Source organism: Saccopteryx leptura, chromosome 3 (genome assembly GCF_036850995.1).
Source record: "Saccopteryx leptura isolate mSacLep1 chromosome 3, mSacLep1_pri_phased_curated, whole genome shotgun sequence".
In the NCBI taxonomy this organism is placed as follows: Eukaryota; Metazoa; Chordata; class Mammalia; order Chiroptera; family Emballonuridae; genus Saccopteryx; species Saccopteryx leptura.
Genome location: NC_089505.1, coordinates 40,399,838 through 40,420,283, shown reverse-complemented (window position 1 = coordinate 40,420,283; position 20,446 = coordinate 40,399,838). Strand labels below are relative to the sequence as shown.

Below are 20,446 nucleotides of genomic sequence, written 5' to 3'. Positions count from 1 at the left end.
TACCTAATAAAATAAGGGTTTCAAGTGCTACAGCTGAACTATCCCAGAAAAAAATTCTTTTCATGTCTTATGAGAACCTAGCAGTGTGTGTGTGTGTGTGTGTGTGTTTTCTCTCGGGCTGCTGTAGCAGTGGAAAGGTATAAAGTGTGCATTAACCTGATGTGCTCTGGGACAGATGGCCTCTTTCCCCTCTGTAGTTCTCACATCACGTCATCCAAGCAGCATTCTTTTCTGCTTCGTTTGGCCAGTGACTTGCTCTCATCTGCTTTTACTCTTCCATAATTTGTTAAAATTACTTGCCAATTAGTGACTACAACCCTTTTAATTTTATTTGATGTTGTAGACCAGGGGTAGTCAACCTTGTTATACCTACCGCCCACTTTTGTATCTCTGTTAGTAGTAAAATTTTCTAACTGCCCACCGGTTCCACAGTAATGGTGATTTATAAAGTAGGGAAGTCACTTTACTTTATAAAATTTATAAAGCAGAGTTACAGCAAGTTAAAGCATATAATAATAATTACTTACCAAGTACTTTATGTTGGATTTTTGCTAAGTTTGGCAGAATAAATCTTTATAAAACATCTTACTATAGTTAAATCTATCTTTTTATTTATACTTTGGTTGCTCCGCTACCACCCACCATGAAAGCTGGAACGCCCACTAGTGGGTGGTAGGGACCAGGTTGACTACCACTGTTGTAGACAGAGGTGGATTAACAGTGGGTGGACTGGGCCCCAACTTTTGAAGGGCCCCACAAAACCCCAACTTTATACTTTCTTCTAATGAAACCAAGTTTGGTTTCATATGTGTAATTAATTGTACATAATATTTTTAATTTATTTAAAAATATAATTCACATGTATTTTTATTTTCCCTGTCTCTTTTTTTTAAGGTGCCCAGTATTTTCTTTTGCGCCTGCAGCCTCAACCAACCTTAATCCGCCTCTGCTTGTAGACTAGTCTTTCTTTGTTTTCCTATGTACAGGTTGGGGTAAAAGTAGGTTCACAGTTGTATGTGAAACAATTTATTCTTATATTATTAATTATTAATTGTTGTATGATTTTCCATACAACAATTATATATAGTTATTTAACTATACTGCTCACAAAAAAATAGGGAATATTTTATCACTTCATATTCATTTTGAAATATCCCCTAATTTTTGTGAGCGTATATCACCTACTTTCGCCCCACCCTATATTTATTTCAGTAGATTCTTAAAGTATGGAAGGTATAGAGAAATGTGTTAGCCTGTTTATCTTGAACCTGAAGTATGAAATTATTTGTCATTTATAAACTCTAATCCTTAAATAAATATATCTTTATATGAGATGACAGCAATGCTGTGTCAGAGAATACTGATTTGCAGTTTTGAGATTAAAATGAAAGAAAAGAGGTAGCAATTTACAAGAAAGCAGATCTTGATTATGTATCTTGAATAATTTTTCAGTTTAACAAAAAAGCTTTATGTAGACAGTAATACCTGTAATCGATATATGCATTTAGCTTTACATATTTAATCCATTATTTCTTTTTCTATCTGAATAATTAACATGAAAATCTCTAGTAGAGAAGATGCTGGAAACATTACAGAATATAAGTCTTTTGGGACTCGAACCTTCACTCAACCTTTCATTATGATGATGCTAATCTACTTTTACTTACATCACATACTTTGCATTAAAAAGTGGTAATTTAGTGGTCACACTATTCTTATTTTTATGGATGACAAAGAGAAAGCCATACCAGTGACAGCTTTAGGGCTTAATAACTTGGATGGGCTATGTAGCTGATGAGTCCCTTACGAGAAGAATGTGTTTTAACAGCATTCATTATGCACATCATCAGCTTTGCACAACTCACATTAGAATGATGTACAGATAAACATGCACATTAGATTCCGTTTATTCCGTTTATATCCCTGGCTATGAAGCAGAAAACCAAATTCTGGTTCCAGCTTTTTAACTCAATAACTATCAGATCTTCTGGAAGCTACTTAAAATCCTTGAGCCTCAGAATTTTTATATGAAATATTAGGATGATAGGCCCAGCCTGCCAATTTCACAGAATGGATAAAGGGCTTAAATATTTCAATGGATATGATAAACTTTTGCTTTTGCTCTATCATCACTCCCTCCCCACAGCATTTGGGTAATATTTGGTCTTCTCTGTGTGTTGTCTCTCACTCCTTTTCTTGTATTTGCAGATATTTTTGCATGGTAACAACCTGAATAGTCTACACCAACTCATTCATCCTGAGATCCTGCCCTCTGAGTTTGGAGGAATGCTGCCCCCTTATGACATGGGAACCTGGGCCAGAACACTGCTAGACCATGAGTACGATGATGACAGTGAATACAATGTGGACTCCTACAGCATGCCTGGGAAAGAGGCAGAAAAGGAGCTCTCCCCCAAGTCCATGAAGAGGTATGCTGCAGGAAGATTGTAGATGGGCTGTGGCCAGGGTGGAGGCACCCAAGTCTAACTCCAGGTTTTATGTTTGTTTGTTTTTTAAGGAGATATGTGGTTAGATTTTAAAGCACTTTATGCCCCCATAATTGGATGCCTAGGAATTTTGAGTTAAAGATAGTCATTCAAGGTAACCTCAACTCTGTTATTCCAAATTCACAGGTAATCTAACAGGGACCTTAGAAGTCCCTACATCCAATGATTTTTCAAACTGTACTTCAGGGTTCTGGTGGAATTTTTCAAACCAGGAAGGTAGAGTGGGGGCAGTGCCCGTCTCCACTGTAATAAAAATGATTCTTTTGTTGTCTAACCAATTCATTAGACTTCTGTGTAAGATTTCATTTGAAGAAAGGGATCGATAGCAAACACCTCCACACAAACACACTCTTCAAACACTAACATTCAAACTTATGTTCTCTCTTTACAGTATTTCTGCCAACTTTCTGTTTAAAGGCCTAGCCATCTCTGGGACACAACATTCCATTTTCCTAGAGCTTTAATCTTTATAAAGTTCATTGTTGAGTCAGAGTCTGACTCTGCTTTGACTCTCACAGTATTTTTAGGCCTGTTTTATCTTGATCAATGCATATTTATTAAACACGTGCTCTGTCATAGGCACTTTCCTAGGTGTTTTGAATCCAGTGTGGATAAAACTGTACATCCAGCCACCGTCTAGCGCTGACAGAGGGCAGGGGAGGTGCCAGACACACACAAATGCATCGCTGTCTCTGAGTTGCATTCTATAGCAAACTAGGAAATGTCTATTTCCCAGGTTTTCCCAGGCCACAGTAGCCTGGGGTTCATGTAGATAATGTAGCAACTGTTTAGTATTATTTATTGGTTCATTTCCCTCCACAGAGTTAAAGGAGCCACAGCTCCTACAAGTTTCTCTTCCCTTAGCTCAGTAAGGACCTAAGACCCATCTAACATATCAGCTCAAACACTGTCTTGCATCCCTCTCTGATGAAAGCCTTACAGTCCTTTGTCATCACTATGACTCATACAGAGGCACCCAGTTCTTTGAGCTGGCCTCTCCTTTGCTGCTGCTGTTGCGACTGTTGGTATGTGTGTGACGTGCTCCTTTCCCCAGACTATTCCACCCTTCCTTGGAGAGCATGAAAAGGACAATGACATTGGCAGCTTTAATTTCTCCACTGATCATCAAGTTTATGTTTAAACCAAGTTCAAGCTTCTCAACTCCCTTTTAATAAAACAGGACTTCTTAATTTGAGTTCTGTGCTCTCTTAACCAAAGAGGTTTATGGATGGGCTTTCAAAGGGGTTTATTAAGTGCTAAAAGTTGTCTTCAAAGTTCTATACACAGAGGTGTGAACACATAAAATACATTTTTCTAGGAAGGATATATATTTTATCAAATTCTGTAAAATTTTCTGAAATAAAAATATTTAGAAGCCATTGCCTCAGAATAGGTTTCTTCTTTAAAAAAAAAAAATTCTAATATTGGTTGTTGCAATCTGCCATTTACTATATACTTCATATGAATTAGGCTCTTACTAGGTGCCTTTTGGGGGAATATTAATTTTGTTTAATCCTTACAGTAACTCTGTTAAACAGATATCATATCTCCAAAGTTAGTCTATGTGTAGTGAAATGAAGTTCCAATTGGTGAGGTATAAAGTCTTCTATGCTGTTGACATAAACTTTGTCTTCCCTTCCATGACAGCATGACACAGAAAGCCCTCACTCTAGAACAGAGCTATGTAAAGATTAAGAGACAACTGTCATCGCTGTTCCTTAGTCTTTCCCTTTGCCAGCTAACAATGTTCATTCTGTGACATGTCAACTAACATGATCCCTCTGAGCACACTTCTCTCCATATCTTCTGTGACTTTACCTGCACCCCCATGCCTGCACTCTGTTCACCTGAACTGCCCCCAACACTTCTTACCTGCTGCCTTTGCTTCCACCCCTCCCCTGCTCTTCTACCATCTATTTATTATCTATGTGGCAATCCAAAGGTATTTTAAAAGTGTAAATCCGATTATTTTACTTCTCTGCTTTAAGTTTTTAAATGACTGCTGACTATACAATATAAAATCAACTCTATATCATAGCTTACATTGTGCTACATGATCTGATACTACCTACCTCTCTTTTCTAAATTTATTTGCCTTTATTCTCCTCCCATATCTTTCAGAAACAACTTTCTTTTTTGATACTCCTTTAGCCTCTCTAGTTTGTTCCTCCTTAAGTCACGTCTGGCTGAAATGTTCTTTTCCTACCTTGTCCAATGTCTGGCTCAGTCAAAGGTCATCCCCTACAGAGGCTATTTTGGTCTTTATCAATCACTAGCTCTTAATCAGTTCTACGTCTTCATTTTAGTCACTCCTCAAGCACTTCCATTTATTTTCCTCATAGCACCTAGCAGTTTGTGAAATGACTTATTTTAATTAATCTTATACCATCCCCCCAATGTAAGCTTCATGAAGACATCAGTGGCTTTTGTCTTTCCTGTTCTCTTCTGAGTCCTCAGTACCTGGAGTAGGGTCTGGCACACAGGTGCTCACTTGGTACTAGTCAAAAAATGAAGTAGTCTTCTGCTGTCTGTCAGTAGCTTCGTTTAAGTGCCATATTTGAATTGAATAGATGACATCTGATGCTATTACTACTTGCACTGAGGTTCCAGAATTCGGGCTTTGCCTTGTAGACTCACAGGTTCCTTCCACGTTTGTTGTTGCACTGTTACTGTCGATCAGGCAGCCAAAACACATTGCTGACTCATACTGCGCTGCCCCAAACTAGTAAGTCTCTACTTTTAGATTTCTATGTTTAGGTTTTCCTCCAAGCATATTACTATAATCGATTAATATCATCTTGTTAGATTTGGCTCAGGCTCTCCACCCTGTGCAGTCTTTATGGATCCTGATTTTTTTCTCTAATTAGTTAAGACATTTTGCCACCTATAAACTTGGCTCACAGCACATCGACCTCTACAACCCTGAGCTTCTGACATGGTCCGATTATTATTTCAGACATCCTTTGTTTGGTGCAGGCTTGGTCTCACATGAAACTTTTATTGCTCTATTTGAAAACTTCTGAAAAAATGTGATTAAGAAGTAGTTTAAATTGATTTTCATTTTATTTCTGTCGGGGAATGGCCGTTCCTCCACCAAAGATGAGAGAACATTGTTCCTACGTTCCACCCTGCCTTATTCTCCTCTGTTTTCTTCCTAACTTTATGTCATCCTTAGATTAAGGGGGAAAAAATCATTCCTTCACCAAAGAGTTGCAGATAATTCTTCTTTGGGGTGAATTTAGTTAAATGTATAGAAAGAAGACTTTGTCCGCCTGTGTAAATTTGTGGAGGGATAGCATAGTCATGTAAAAAGGTACAAAGTTCAGTAGATTGGGGGTGCCTTAAACTGGGCAAGTGTCTGGCCCTGGCAGGTTGGCTCAGTGGTAGAGTGTCAGCCTGGCGTGTAGAAGTCCCGGGTTCGATTCCCGGCCAGGGCACACAAGAGAAGCACTCATTTGCTTCTCCACCCCTCCCCCTCTCCTTCCTCTCTGTCTCTCTCTTCCGCTCCCACAGCTGAGGCTCCATTGGAGCAAAGATGGCCGGGGCGCTGGGGATGGCTCCTTGGCCTCTGCCCCAGGCGCTAGAGTGGCTCTGGTCGTGGCATAGCGACGCCCCGGAGGGGCAGAGCATCGTGCCCTGGTGGACAGAGCGTCGCCCCCTGGTGGGCGTGCCGGGTGGATCCCGGTCAGGTGCATGCTGGAGTCTGTCTGACTGTCTCTCCCCGTTTCCAGCTTCAGAAAAATACAAAAACAAACAAACAAACAAACAAAAAACTGGGCAAGTGTCTTTTATCTTATGTCTCTAGTAGCTAGCATAGTCCTGGGCACATAACATTTGCAGTGAGCAACAATACTAATACTGTTATGCTAATATGACCTTCAGTTTTATTGAATAATATTTATAATCTATTGCTACTGCATGCCAAAACCTATTTAATGTTTAATGTTTTTTTTTATATATTGACTCTTTTGCTTCTTTAAACAACTCAAAAGGTAGTAGTATCCTTATCTTATTAATGAAGAGACCTAGTAGAGAGAAGGTAAGTAACTTCCCCATGTCTCATAGCTACAAAGTAGTGATGCAAATATTGGAACGCGGACAATAGTATGAATAGTATTCACTCTATACATCATTTCCTTAACTGCTGCCATTTGTTAACTGCCAGAATTTGAGCTGGGGTTTTAGTATGCATTATTCTATTTGATCCTCAATACGTCTCTGTGATGTAGGTATAATGTTCACTATTTTACAGATAAGGGAACAAAAGCTTAGGAAGTTTAAATAGCCTTCCCATAATAACAGAGATAATTAATAGCAGGACTGGAATTGGAATCTATTTCTGTTCAAAATCTAGCCTTTTAAATACTAAGGCATAGCACAATATTGTAGATGCATAATCAATAAATAAGCGATACCTGGATAATTAAATTTAAATTATTTGTTTTAATTAAAAAATAGCTATTTATTGCAAAGACAGTAGAGGCTATGTGGAGACTGCTGAGATGTATTGTGATTTATGGTGGAAAACTCCCTTCACTGCAACTGAAACAGACCAATCATTAACATTTACGATCCTGCCATTAACCCTTTGTTTGGTATAAGAGAACAACAACAAAAATTGTTGTTAGATTAAAATAACAGTACACTTGTGGTAATTTAATACCCCCAAAATTCTTAATCATCTTAATCAGAAATTGTTTCTGCCTGGCTTGTTTTATCAAGGAATTGCTGTCCATATAGAGCCCACAATTCCAATGTCTATAGTACATGATAGAAGATGAGGAGAACTTAATCCCAGGTTGTATAACCCACTGTAATTTAAAATATTTTATTAAAATCATCATAGCCTCTAATGTATTTTTTTCAAAGTCAAGGAACATAAGGATTTAAAAGATGTGTGTGTTTGTGCGTGTGTAATGTGTGTTTTAATAGAACATTATGGCAAATGCTTAAATTGTGTACTTTGCACTGTCTGAAGAGCTTTACTGTGTACTCATTAAATATTATTAGGATAGACCGACCTCAACATTTATATAAAAGATTTAACTTGATGAGAACTTTAAAATACATTTTCTGTTAAGAATTTCACCACAGGATAAATTGCTATTCATTTTGAATACTTAATATGGAACTTCTTTTTGTACAGAAACTATTGGCTAGAGGTTAAGACATTGAGATTCTACTGTGTAACAGACTGTGAAATGCATTGTGTTTGCAGTAGGACAGAAACTGTGCTCATGGACTTTACAGTCTGGTACTAACCAGTACCAAGTTAATACCTTAATGCATGAACATAAGTGAACCTCTGTATGTTTTAATATGGATTCATCTTGGAAAACCAATATTTTTAGTTGAGTCTAAGAAAAACAATTTTAAAGTTCTAATTACTAAGTATTTTGTGCAGTTCTCCATTGTGTTAAAATGTATTTTACTCATATATATTTTTGAAGATAAATTATTATTGCTCTCTTTTCTCCTTCCCTCCCTCCCTCCCCCTCTCCCTCCCTCTCCCCTCCCTCCTTCCCTCTTTTCCTCCAGTTCTCAGGTTCTGTTTTCCCTCTCTCCCTCTCTCCCTCTCTCCCTCTCTCCCTCTCTCACTCTCTCCCATGCCCTCACAGACACACACATTCAACTTAAGTTTACCTCTTTTCTGATATAGGCATCTGATACCTATCATTGAGATAAAATAGTAAAAATGAATTAGGAAATAAAACTTTCCTGTTGTAGTATTCTCACCTCTTTTTTTCATTCTCTCTTTAGAAAAAAATAAGTTTATTTAAGTGAAAGACTGAATTTATCAGTTAATCCCATAATTATTTTTGCTTTGATAATCAGTTCCATTGCTTTTCTTTTTCATTAGCATGTGCAGTTGTAGTTTAGCTTATAGTCTTTCTGTTTGAAAGTTAATGAGGTCTGCTAAGAGGCACAGCAATAGCCAATTGGCTGCAATGCAGCAGCAGGGGGAAAATTCATTACCAAGGAGAATTTTAAAAGGGCAGCTGCTTCCTTAATGCTGTAGCCATTAAGATGGCAGCTTCCTGCCATAACAGTAGCATGTCTCATTAACTTTCCTCCTTTCCCGGTTTATGTTGTTTTCTAATACATAATTTCCACCTGCTATCAAAGTCATGTGTAAGGGGTTTTCTAATTATTTGCTTTCCTAACATAAAGAGCTGCTGCCTAGACAAGAGGGAATTAAACTTAAAAAATGTTTTTAAATTATTAAATTACAGTTGAAATTCAATATTATATTAGTTTTATGTGTATGTATAATGGTTAGATATTTATATAACAAAGTGACCCTCTGCCAATGTCTTGTATCCACCTGACACCACACACACACACAGTTATTACAATATTATTGGCTGTATTCTCAATGCTGTACTTGACATCCACGTGACTGTTTTATAACTGCCAGTTGTGCTTCTTAATCCCTTCATCTTTTTTACCCAGTCCCCCTGGATTTTAATTTTTTAAAAGTCTTAAACCACTTCACACAATTTTAAGGGTAAGATTGATTGTATCCAAAGTTCTGGTGAGAAATTAAACAAAAATTACATTCAAATTTTGACTTTTCCCCTAATGTTATCATTAAAAACCTGAAGGATGGTTAAAAAAGTGCACAATCACATTGTTGCTGTTTCATAGAAGCCTGTAAGACAGGAATCAAGGTTCTCATTATTTCCACTTCATGTCTCCTAATAATAATTTCATTGTCATCATTTTCTATTTGGAATATACCTGTTCTATACTAAAAACTCTCAGTCTCAAAGGAAAGACCCTTGCTCCATTGTGAAGAAGAGAACTAAAGCCTAATTAATACTGTGCATGTAGAATCCTTTGCAGTTGAGCATTCCATCTAGAGGCCAGAGGGGGTTGTTCCCTCCGATGCAGAATCTCACTATAAGTGTTTTTTTCTCTAAATGCATGCAGCATTCTCAGTTCATAAATTCCTTGATGCAAAGGCAGATAATCTGCATCAGTGAAAGAAGTAATACTGGAGAAAAGACAGAGAAGAGAATGTGATTGTTTGATAATCACTCATTGACATTGGCTTTCTCATTTCCAGATCCCAGTCAGTAGTGGATCCTACAGTACTAAAACACATGGATAAAAATGAGGAAGAAAACATGCAACCTTTGCTCTCTCTGGACTGATAACTTCTGTATACTACCCATGGATTAGAAATGAAAGGTACTTGTTTCCAGCAACAGGGACAGCACTGTGGAAGAATTACCAGCCAGAAACTTATTTATTCTTGTTAATGTAACATACTATATAATAAGACATCAGGCTTTCCTGTTTGCCTGAACCATGGGTGCCCTGGTCTGGATTAAAATGTCAATAATTTATTCTGTAAGTGCCAAGTTCTTTGTAAATACAATGTAATCTTTATGTCAAGTTTGTAAATTTTGGTAATAACTAAAATTGAAAAAGTTTGGCTCATGAATTCATGCCAGTGATGTGTACTATTAACAAAAACAAGAAAAGAAAGGTACATAATCAAAGCTAATTAAATATCATATAACTGTTTCCTATGAAGCCATATTTCAGCTCTCATAGTGATTGTTTCATTGTTTCTCTCTGAAACTCTGTCTTAATCAAATGTACTTTTAATGGGCACAAGGAACTAGATGATTCTAAGAAATTATTGTGATAAATGTATTTTCTGTCTAGTGATTTTCATTTCACAGCGAATGTGTTCTGGTGACTATCACTGGCCTTGCATTTTGGAGACAAGGAATGACAGACAACCTGGTAAACTGAACACTTGAACCCTTCTATGTTGTTTAATCCCTGGAGCTTTGTAAAAAGATATGTTTCCCAAATTAAGATGTGGAATTCTGAAAGAGAGTAGATTCTTTTTAAATTGCTGTATTCACAATGCATCCTTTATTCAAGATCCGCTTGAATCTTTGTCTGATGTACTTTAAGAACATTTTCCTCTCAAAACTCTGACCAAGAGAAAGAGAACGCATATGTGAATAGTGTTTTGACAGCTAATTTTGAACATAAAAGTTGCTGCACATGGATAAGTTGCTAATTTCTATTGTGCACTGGTTGAAAAAACATGTATATACTCACACATATATTTTTACTGAGCTCTAATAAAACCTTGATGTTTCAGGCTTAGAACATAAATCATACATATTCAGCGATCTTAGAGATGGTATGTATTATTACATGAGTGCTAACTCTTGGAAATTACTTTCTCTAAAGTTAATGAAAATGAGGTATAGTGAAAGAGATTTTTAGTGAACCCATTTAAGGAAATTTTAACTTAATGTGTAATGCAATTTTGAACGCAGTTTTTGTGAAATGTATTGTTAATACAACAGGTCTCAACATAGTGCAGGCAGTATCAAGTGATTGAGAGTAATACAGTATTTCTCAAATTCAAGTTAATTATCCCAATGTTCCTGCAAGTACACTTCTCCTTTTCAGAAAAAGACTGAAAGAACATATTGCATTCAGGAGACATAATGAAAGCATTCGAGGGCATCTGAGATAGCATATAATAGTTTAAATATAGATTTGGAAACCTTATGTTGTTGAAAGTTTTTACTTCATAAAAATTCTGTAAGTGTAGCACATTTTCGAAATCTTACTTAAAATTTCAAAATCCAGTGTGGAAGAAAGCAAAATTTCACCACCCCTTCAGAGTGGTAAGTTTTGAAATTCAGAATTTATCATTAAAGTATTCTTTTGAAAGAAAAATATCTCAAGAAACTCTGGGAAACCAACAGAAACAGAAGCATGTAATAGCCTTTACATACTTTTTAGCTAAGTGCTTAAAAATTTTTAGTTATAATTCTACAGTCAAAAATCTTAAAATAAAGATCAATATACCAATCTGCAGTATCCCCAATGAACTATCTAATATTTGTAACACTACATAAATATGCATAAATAACCTAAATGAAAGATCATTTTTAAATGCCAACCTCAAATCAAGAGTGGAAGAATGATGACTATCATGTATTCTGCTCTTCCATAAATATCATAGTGATGGGAATGAATTGGGGATTAAAAACTGCAGCAGCTTTTACCTTTATAAGAATCCTAACCATTGGTATTCTACCTTTTGTCAAACTGAAGTACATTTTATAGCCTTGAGCTTTATATACATTTATATACATATATACTTCTATATAAGCAAGTGTTAGGCAATATGATGCATTGGAATAAATAGAAACAAACTCAGTACAGAAGGCAGTGAATGTTTCATTCTTATAAGTTTCTCTCTTTATTTATTCCTAGTTTTCAGAATTCTACCAGCTTTAGGTTGTAACTGGCATAGCCAGCTTCTTTCTCCCATCATTAGACTGCTGTCATGTAAAAATAATGAGGAAGGTGTATTTTTCATGTCTATACCTATCTAATTATAAATATTGTTCACAGTGTCTCCCTGCCTCACATCTGAAAACTTTTCATAGGCATGGCTGCTTCTCTGCTCCTCCTACAAATGAGCAATTGAAAATTGGCTGGACTGTGCAAAACATTTGAAAATGAATAAATAAAATTAAAACAATCATGCTCTTTGAAATAGCTGTATCTAGTTCAGTCTGCGAGTAAACTTATTTTCCAGGAGTGTGTTTAAAGCTGTGTAGTCAAGAGATATTTGGTCAACTTTATAAAATTTCTTCTTAGCAACAACTAACTTGCACTACTTAGGAGTTTTATCCTATAGCTGTGTTTATTGTATAACTTAACAAATAAACATTTCCATATTTTAATTTAATTGTCATATTACATTCCCACTTACAGATGTTAGAATATTTACCCTAATATAATTTTCCTTTCTATTTTGAGAGCAAAGTTTTGGTTTTTTAGGTATCTTCTTACTAAAAATATGTAGACATCAAAGAATGATCCCATTTGATATGGAATAGGCCAGTAGTTCATTTCCTTCTCTTACCCCACCTGCTCCTTCTATTCTTGTATCCTTTCTTTCTTCTGGTATTTCAGGGGCAGCTGCTTCCAACACTGCTTTAAAAATAAATAATTTCTTTTATGTTGTCAGTAATAGTTGCATACATTTTTGCCTGATATTTTAAAAGGAAGAGATTATCATGAAAAATACTCTAAGAAATATGAAGAAGTGCCTCTCTAAAAATGAAATAAAGCAGTGCAGTGATACTAGAATATGGATTCTATTCATACCCTCGTCCAATAAGTACATGCATCTTTATGGTCTAGGTGAAATATAGATGCTTTTTAAGAAGGGTATTTGAAGCCTTGCGGTGAGTATCCCAGTATAGTATAAGTCTTTATTGTGTAATTCCAATACAGTACCACGAACACATGTTATTGTCAAACCTGACACAATGCTAAAACAATTACAAGTATTAGAGTTTTGCAAGCAAGTTTTTGGAGTGGGCATGCATTACTTTTTCTAATCCAATAATAGTTAACAAAGGTTTACAATAAGTGTAGGCAAAAACATTCCTTAAGTCTTTTCATACAAAATGCTTGTTTGCTTTGCAGTACTGATTCATGTATGCATAAGCAGGAAGTCCAAACACCAAGGTTCTCTTTAATATTGTAAACTAGGTCACATTGTTAAATTAAACATTTGAAGTATCGTAATATTCCTGAGGGAGCAGAAATGACTCTCATGAATCAAGAAAATTGAGAGTTGTTTTAGACATCGGGGAGCATGTTTATTACTCTTCACAAAAAGGAATACTTAGACTCAAAGCAATGTGACTTTAGGGACAGACTTTTTTCTATAAACAACCTAAAGGTTTATGAACATGTCTATGGCCCTTTACAAAAGTTTTATCCAAAAAACCAGCTGAGAGGCTATGTACTCCTCTGTTGTTTTATCTAAATGTCTAATTGGTCTGGTTAGTTAATAATTTATTTCTTTTGCTTCTTATTTTGTATGTATTAATACGATTACTTGAAAAATTACCATTAGCCATGAGGATATTTCAAAATGATTTTTAACACAGAGAATAAAACGAATAGAGCTCTGGCATGGTATTTGAACTTAAGATATGGTATTTATATTTTACATCAATAAACCAATAAGCATATATTCCATTTTATATGTACTAAACAGATACATAGCCTAAAAAATGATGGTGCATTTAAAATTTACAAGGCCATTAGATTATGTAAGAGTCAGCAGGTAATATAAAATATGTTGAAACAAAAGTAGACAATTGGCTAAATATTCAGGATATATACTTATCTTCAGTAGTGAAAAGTATTTGTTTTTTGTTTTCATTGAAAATCCTGTTTTTCCAATGTGCTACTGAAACTATTCAGTACTACTTGCTATTTGAAATAGAGGAAAAAAGTAAAAATACAAAAGGATGTATGGCATTGAAATATTATTATATCATGACCTTAATGGCTTAGAGATAATATAATTTTATTTCATAAAATCAAATTTTTATTTTGTAAACATCCATGGGTTAATTCCACATGTGAAGATAATACAATGAAGTCTCTTCTATGTAAGTGAAGGAATTTATTCTCCTGGACTGAAGGAAAAAAATATATAAAATAGCAATTCTGTTGATTGTAACACCCAAGTTGTACTACTTTTCAAAGAAGGAGGAGTGCAAATAATACAGTTGAAATTTTAAAATGCTTATTTAGGAACAAAATAAGTATAGGACTTAAATACAATAAATGCACTTTTATAGTATATTATAATTTGGAAGGTGTTTGATCAGTACTTGACTTAGTTTCAATGTGAAATTTTTGTCCTTAATGATATCAAGGCATTTAATCTGTCAAAATTATTTCTCGTGGTAAATGAGAGGGACATATGAATTGTGAAATAAATTTTAACAAAACTTTTAAGAGTGAATCGATCCTCAACTATTTTGAAAAATTGCAATAAACTATGTATAATTGGTTTACAAATAACAGAGGTGCAAAGCATTGTCTTTGTTTCTAATCTAAGTTTTTCAGTTTCCAGATTTGCTTAAAAAATAAATAAAACTCCAAGGACCAAGTAGTTTTTGTTTTTAAAACTTCCAGAAAAAATAAGATGTGTAAGAAGTAGTTATGCAAGCCCTTGATAAGAACACTAAGCATGATACTATTTGCCTCAAATACCTTTGATATTTTGAGAGACCTATTTATTTCAATATAGTATCATAAATGGTGTAATATGTATTTTTAAATAAATACACAAATCTGCTTTAAAAACATTTATTTTGCATATGGTGAATGTTCGATCCGGTAGTACTGGATCTGTTGCATCTGTGAAAAGGAGAGCTCTAAAATGTCATCAGGAATAGACAATAACTTTGTTATGAGAGAAATTATAATTACCTATCCAGGTTAGAATACACAAAATTTTCCAATATTTGAACGTTTAGAACTGAAAGGAGAAAGCACAGTTCATGTCATCAAGATACTGTTTTCAGTATTTAACCTTCTAGACAAGCTTTCGAAGCCAGTTTGAATAAAGAAGTAAACTAGCCTGATCTGTCATGTCACAGTGGATAAAGTGTCGACCTGGAATGCTGAGGTTGCGGGTTTGAGTTCCCACGTGTGCCTGGTCAAGGCACATGGGAGTTGATGCTTCCTGTTCCTCCCTCTGTTCTCTCCATATCTTTCCTCTCTCTCTCTCTCTCTCTCTCTCCAATAAAAATGAATAAATAAAAAAAAGAGGTCAACTAACTTAAGTTGCATATTGCAACAAGAATGGTCAGTAAATAAAATATTTTCACATTTCACATAAAATTATTGGATTAAACAAGTCACTAAATTCAGAAATTTGAGTTACAAAAAAATTGATTTAAATAAGTCTGATTAAAAATAATCCCAGTTCAAAATATTAAGTAAAATCAAAATATTCAGCCTGATTTGAAAAAAAAAAATGCTCACTCAATAAAAACACACTGTATCTTCTGTGAGTTTTTCTCATTTATCTTACCTGTGGATGGAATAATCATCTAAAGAGGGGAAAAAGTCATTGACCTACAACAGTCTGTGATAGACTTGACTTTCTTCAGCTCAAACACAGATGATTTTCCCCTACACAGTTTTGGAGGTTATCAAGTTTTGTTATTGGTACCTCATCCTAAGCCATGTCGGGAGGAACCCATGCTTTTAGTGGCGACTGTGGAAGCATCCTGAGGGGAAAAAAGCCAGGGCAACCCGAGAAAAAAAAGCCAAAGATACAGCCTTTACTTCCTGTCACGAAAAAGTGTTTTATACTATATTATTAATAATAAATACAGAAAACTATTTTAAAATGCCACGGGTTTCTGAGATCAAGAGTTAAATACTTGGTCAATGAAGAGAGGCTATGAGGACGTGGTGGTTTATCTTCACACAGCAACGACATCATCAGAAGTCTTTATCTCAGAACATCACTTCTCTCTAAAAAGAAAAATAATCATGCTCTCCTCTTTCCCTTTTTTCTAGACGGAATTATGAAAGTATCAGACACCATAAACACTTTGTTCCCTTTTAAGGAAAAAAAAATGCTACATTATACACATATAAACACAATTCACTTTGTTGCAGAGCATTGAAATATTTGCACCCTGACTCACAAATTCTTACCTAAGAATTTAAAAATATATGATAGGATTTTAGCACAAGCAAGTTATTAAATGTTCTTTATATCTAGGATTCATGAAGAACACTGGTAATATTTTTTCATTTGGGTTTATATATCTAAACATTTTTACTTGGATGTCAAATGGACATTTCACATCTAACATTTACAAAACCAAACCTCTCTTTCACCCTAAGCCTGCTTCCGCTTTAGCCTTCCCATCTCACTGTCAACTCTAACCTTCAGATGTCTAGGGTTTAAAAACTTCGAAGTCATCTTCACTTTCACTCCAACCTTTGTCTCAAAATCACATCCAGTCAGAGAGCTGATATTGTTGGCTCTCTTTCAAATATGTATATCCGTACTCGGACACTTCACTAACCATTTGATGGACCTGACTTCAACCTTCTCCACCTGAAATATTTTAATAATCTGAAAACTAGTCTCCTTGCTTTGGCCCTTGGCCCCTAAAATCAAGTTACAACACAATAGTGAGAAAGAGCTCAGATCATTTCACCCTTCTAAAAACCTGCTGCAAGGTGCCAACCACAGTCCTTATAATGAGTGCAAGGAGGGCTGATATGAAGTTAGTAAGCACTAAGATAGCAGAATATCATACTTTCTGATGAGGTTGGCACTTTTGCCTGTACAATGCAAGATCAATTATTAAAAACTTTAATTTTTTGCTTCTAAAGTCCTATATGATATACCCTCTCACCCCTGACATTTACTCTTCTTAGATTATCTGTTAAGAACATTTTCTCTTTATTCTCTTGCCAAACTGTCATCCTTACTGTTCCCAGAACTTGCCAGGCATCCTTCCCTACCAGAACTGATGCACTTCTGCTCCTGTTGCCTCATTGTTCCTAGATCTTGGCTCAAATGTCATCTGCTTAAAACTCTCTAGATTTCCCTATTCAAAAAGCATGGCCATATGGTTCTTATATTTCCCTTTTCTGCTCTCTTTTTCCTCTATAGCCTTTATTGTCTTCTAATAACACTACATAGCTTACTTTTTTTGTTTATTTCAAATTCTCCCTCTATTAGAATGTGAACTCCACATGGGCAGGGATGTTGTCTGTCTTGTTTACTATTGTGTTATAAGTGGCTTTGAATAGTGCTTGGTGTTTAGTAGCATATCCAAAAAAATTGCATGAAAATCTTAATTTATTTCAACTAGTTATATAATAGCCCATAGTATGCATTTAAGAAGAGAGATTTTTCTTGATAAGAAACATCTTTTTGTTACTTATCTTCAGAAGAGTATTATTCTCTCTCTGATGATGATGAAATCATGAACCAAGGATTATATCTCCCCTTCCCCAAATCTGGTCTCTATTCCAAAACCTGTTTTCCATCAGTGTTTGAGCTTTAGCTTTGGAAGTTACTTTAAGATTATTAGGTCCTATATTATATGCATGGTTTATATTTACTCTTAAACAGACTGCAGGATATACCTCAGATGAAAAGTTAGTTTGCACTCAAAACCATAGTAAATGTTTTTCATTGATTACTCTTTTTAATTCCAATGCTAAAAAATTGTAGGATGTTAAAAGGTCATTATTTTTTCAATATTAGATGTCATAAGAGAAAATACCTAAAAGTTACTTTTACTGGAAAGGAAAAGAAGATGAGGAAAGAAATTATGATCACTTCTTTGATACAATTGGAAGGTGAATAAGAAAGCTTGTTGGTGTTTCTAAAATCGTCTCATGATCTAGAAATCCAGATATTACAACTAATTTGTTTATAAACCCTTGTAAGAGAAGTCCTATATTAATTGGGTTTTATGTTTGATATCTTTACATGTTTTTTATCTTGAATGTAAAGATATCAATATAACATGCAATATAATCTCTTTAAATCCATGTTGTTTGGGGGATGACAATTAGGATTCTTTGGTTCCTTCCTTTCTGCTCAGTGCGGGCACCTGTTCAGGGGAAATGAATCCTACAATATGCCTTTCGGGGTCATCCAGATATGCCAGCTGCTGCCCAATTTTGTCCTTCTTATTATACTTCTTTAATTCATTGTACCTGAAAAATACACATTGATTTTCATCAAAAAATACAAAAAAAGAACAAAAGATAAATTCTGATAGAAAGTACAATTTAATATTTCTACTTAATTTGTTATTTTCCCTTATTCACAGGCAGAATCACAAACCTATGGTTTTATTTGATAGGTTTTGGTGTATTCTATGTAGTATAGTTAAGGGAGTCCCAACTATTATGATTTCAGAGATGCTAACTTAGGTAATACTGGAAGTATTACTTTCTGCTGGTATGTGTAATTTAATGAAAAGTTTTGCTTTTTAGAAAGTGGTCATATTACAAAAAACCTTGGGAAACTTATTTTGGGAAAATCTTAAAGCATAGATAGAGTAAAGGACACCATAAGTATTGATTATAACTACTTTAGCAGAAGCCATGAGTAAATAAATGAAATAAAGAAAAGGAACAACCCTGGCCGGTTATCTCAGTGGAAGAGCATTGGTCCGGTGTGCGGATGTCCCAGGTTTTATTCCCCATCAGGGAACACAGGAGAAGTGCCAATTTGCCTCTCCACTCCTCTCCCTCTCTCTCTCTCTCTCTCTCTCTCTCTCTCTCTCTCTCTCACTTAACTCTCTCTCGCTCTTCCCCTCCTGCAGCCATGACTCAATTAAAGCAAGTTGACCCTAGATGCTAATAATGGCTCCATGGCCTCCACCTCAGGTTCTAAGAAGAGCTTGGTTACTGAGAAACGGGCAACACCCCAGATGGGCAGCGCATCACACCTTACTGGGCTTGCCGGGTGGGTCCTGGTCTGAGCACATGCGGAGTCCGTCTCTCTGCCTCTCCTTCTCTCACTGCGGAAAAAAAAAAGAAAAATAGAAAGAAAGAGGGAGAAAAGAAAAAGAACAAGTTTCATCTAAAGGAGGCATGCAACTTCCATATTTCTATTCATATAGAAAATCTCTAAGGAGTGCATTTATATTGGGGCAAATTGGATGCCATGTTAATTAATGAACAGAAAAATTTAGTCTAATTCACACACTGACTTTCATAAAGGACTGTTTCAGATCATAAACAATTGATTCATTTTATTTGTGAAGAAAAACAGATCATTGATCTTGTTTCTAGATGCAAGAAAATATAGACATCTTTCAGATTTTTTTGTGTGAATTATGTTTATATTATCTTTACAAATTTATTTTCCTTATGATTATGAACAAAAATTTATAGTCAGTCTCTAGAAAAAAAATAGTGTTTTTTATACAATTTATTTACTAAAGGTATTTAGGAGCAAAGGATTTTAAACCTTATTTTGCCACAGTTGTTCTTTTGTCATTTAGTGGATATTATAAAGATGTTTTAACAAGATTTTCTCAAGAGTAAAACAAACTATAGCTATCATTTAAAACATTTTTTAAAATGAGAAATATATTGATATAAACATATATAGTTTAAAATTTGAATAATTATGAGGATATATTTCAATTTAATATATTTGATTAATGGAAACTAACAAAATGAAAATAACACTTAGAAAAAAATAAAAGGTTGTTTTAACCCTCAGGCACGTCCCCCTCACACACCAAAAACTAATTCTTTTTTTTGTTTTCCTTGAGAATAATAAATATTACTGCTAGAATATTATCCTTCAAAGTTTATGTAATCTGCCTGACCAGGAGGTGGTGCAGTGGATAGAGTGTTGGACTGGGATGCAGAAGGACCAAGGTTCGAGACCCCAAGGTCACCAGCTTGAGTGCAGACTCATCTGGTTTGAGCAAAGCTCACCAGCTTGGACCCAAGGTCGCTGGCTCAAGCAAGGGGTTACTCAGTCTGCTGAAGGCCTGCGGTCAAGGTACATATGAGAAAGAATCAATGAACAACTAAGGTGTTGCAATGCGCAATGAAAAACTAATGATTGATGCTTCTCATCTCTCTCTATTCCTGTCTGTCTGTCCCTGTCTATCCCTCTCTCTGACTCACTCTCTGTCTCTGTAAAAAATAAATAAATAAAAATTAAAAAAATTAAAGTTTATGTAATCTAAATTACTTATTTCATTAGTACAAAATGGAGACTTATAAGGACTGTCTTTCTAGAAGTCATACAACAAATCAAGGGAAATGCTGGTACCAGAACCAAGGTTCAACCGATCTGGTGATACTGTTATTGTTTTGAATAAATTCTCCCTTGCTTTCCTAACCCTTTTAAATTCTGTTCTACCTGCATATGACCCCACTTCATTTTCTCCGCACAATTTTCAGTGCTTGGAATTCTCCACCAGTATTATAATAGGTAAACATCTACTAATACAAAGAGGACAATACTGAGGGACATTCAAATTAGAAACAGTTTGTACATATCCACTATTCCCAGTCTTTCAGTTAGCAATCAGTAGATATGGATAAGCCTAGTT

General features: G+C 35.2%; 1 protein-coding gene across 2 annotated transcripts in view; it reads left to right on the top strand.

Annotated features, from left to right (window-relative positions):
* Positions 1–14,430, top strand: part of CLVS2 (clavesin 2) — a 94,088-nt gene extending 79,658 nt beyond the window's left edge. For both annotated transcript variants that reach the window (XM_066373339.1, XM_066373340.1), the window contains exons 5-6: positions 2,209–2,429; positions 9,577–14,430. In XM_066373339.1, the coding sequence (XP_066229436.1) occupies positions 2,209–2,429; positions 9,577–9,664 (309 nt within the window). In that variant the 3' untranslated portion in view covers positions 9,665–14,430. The remainder of the gene's footprint in view (positions 1–2,208; positions 2,430–9,576) is intronic.
* Positions 14,431–20,446: the final 6,016 nt, after the last annotated feature.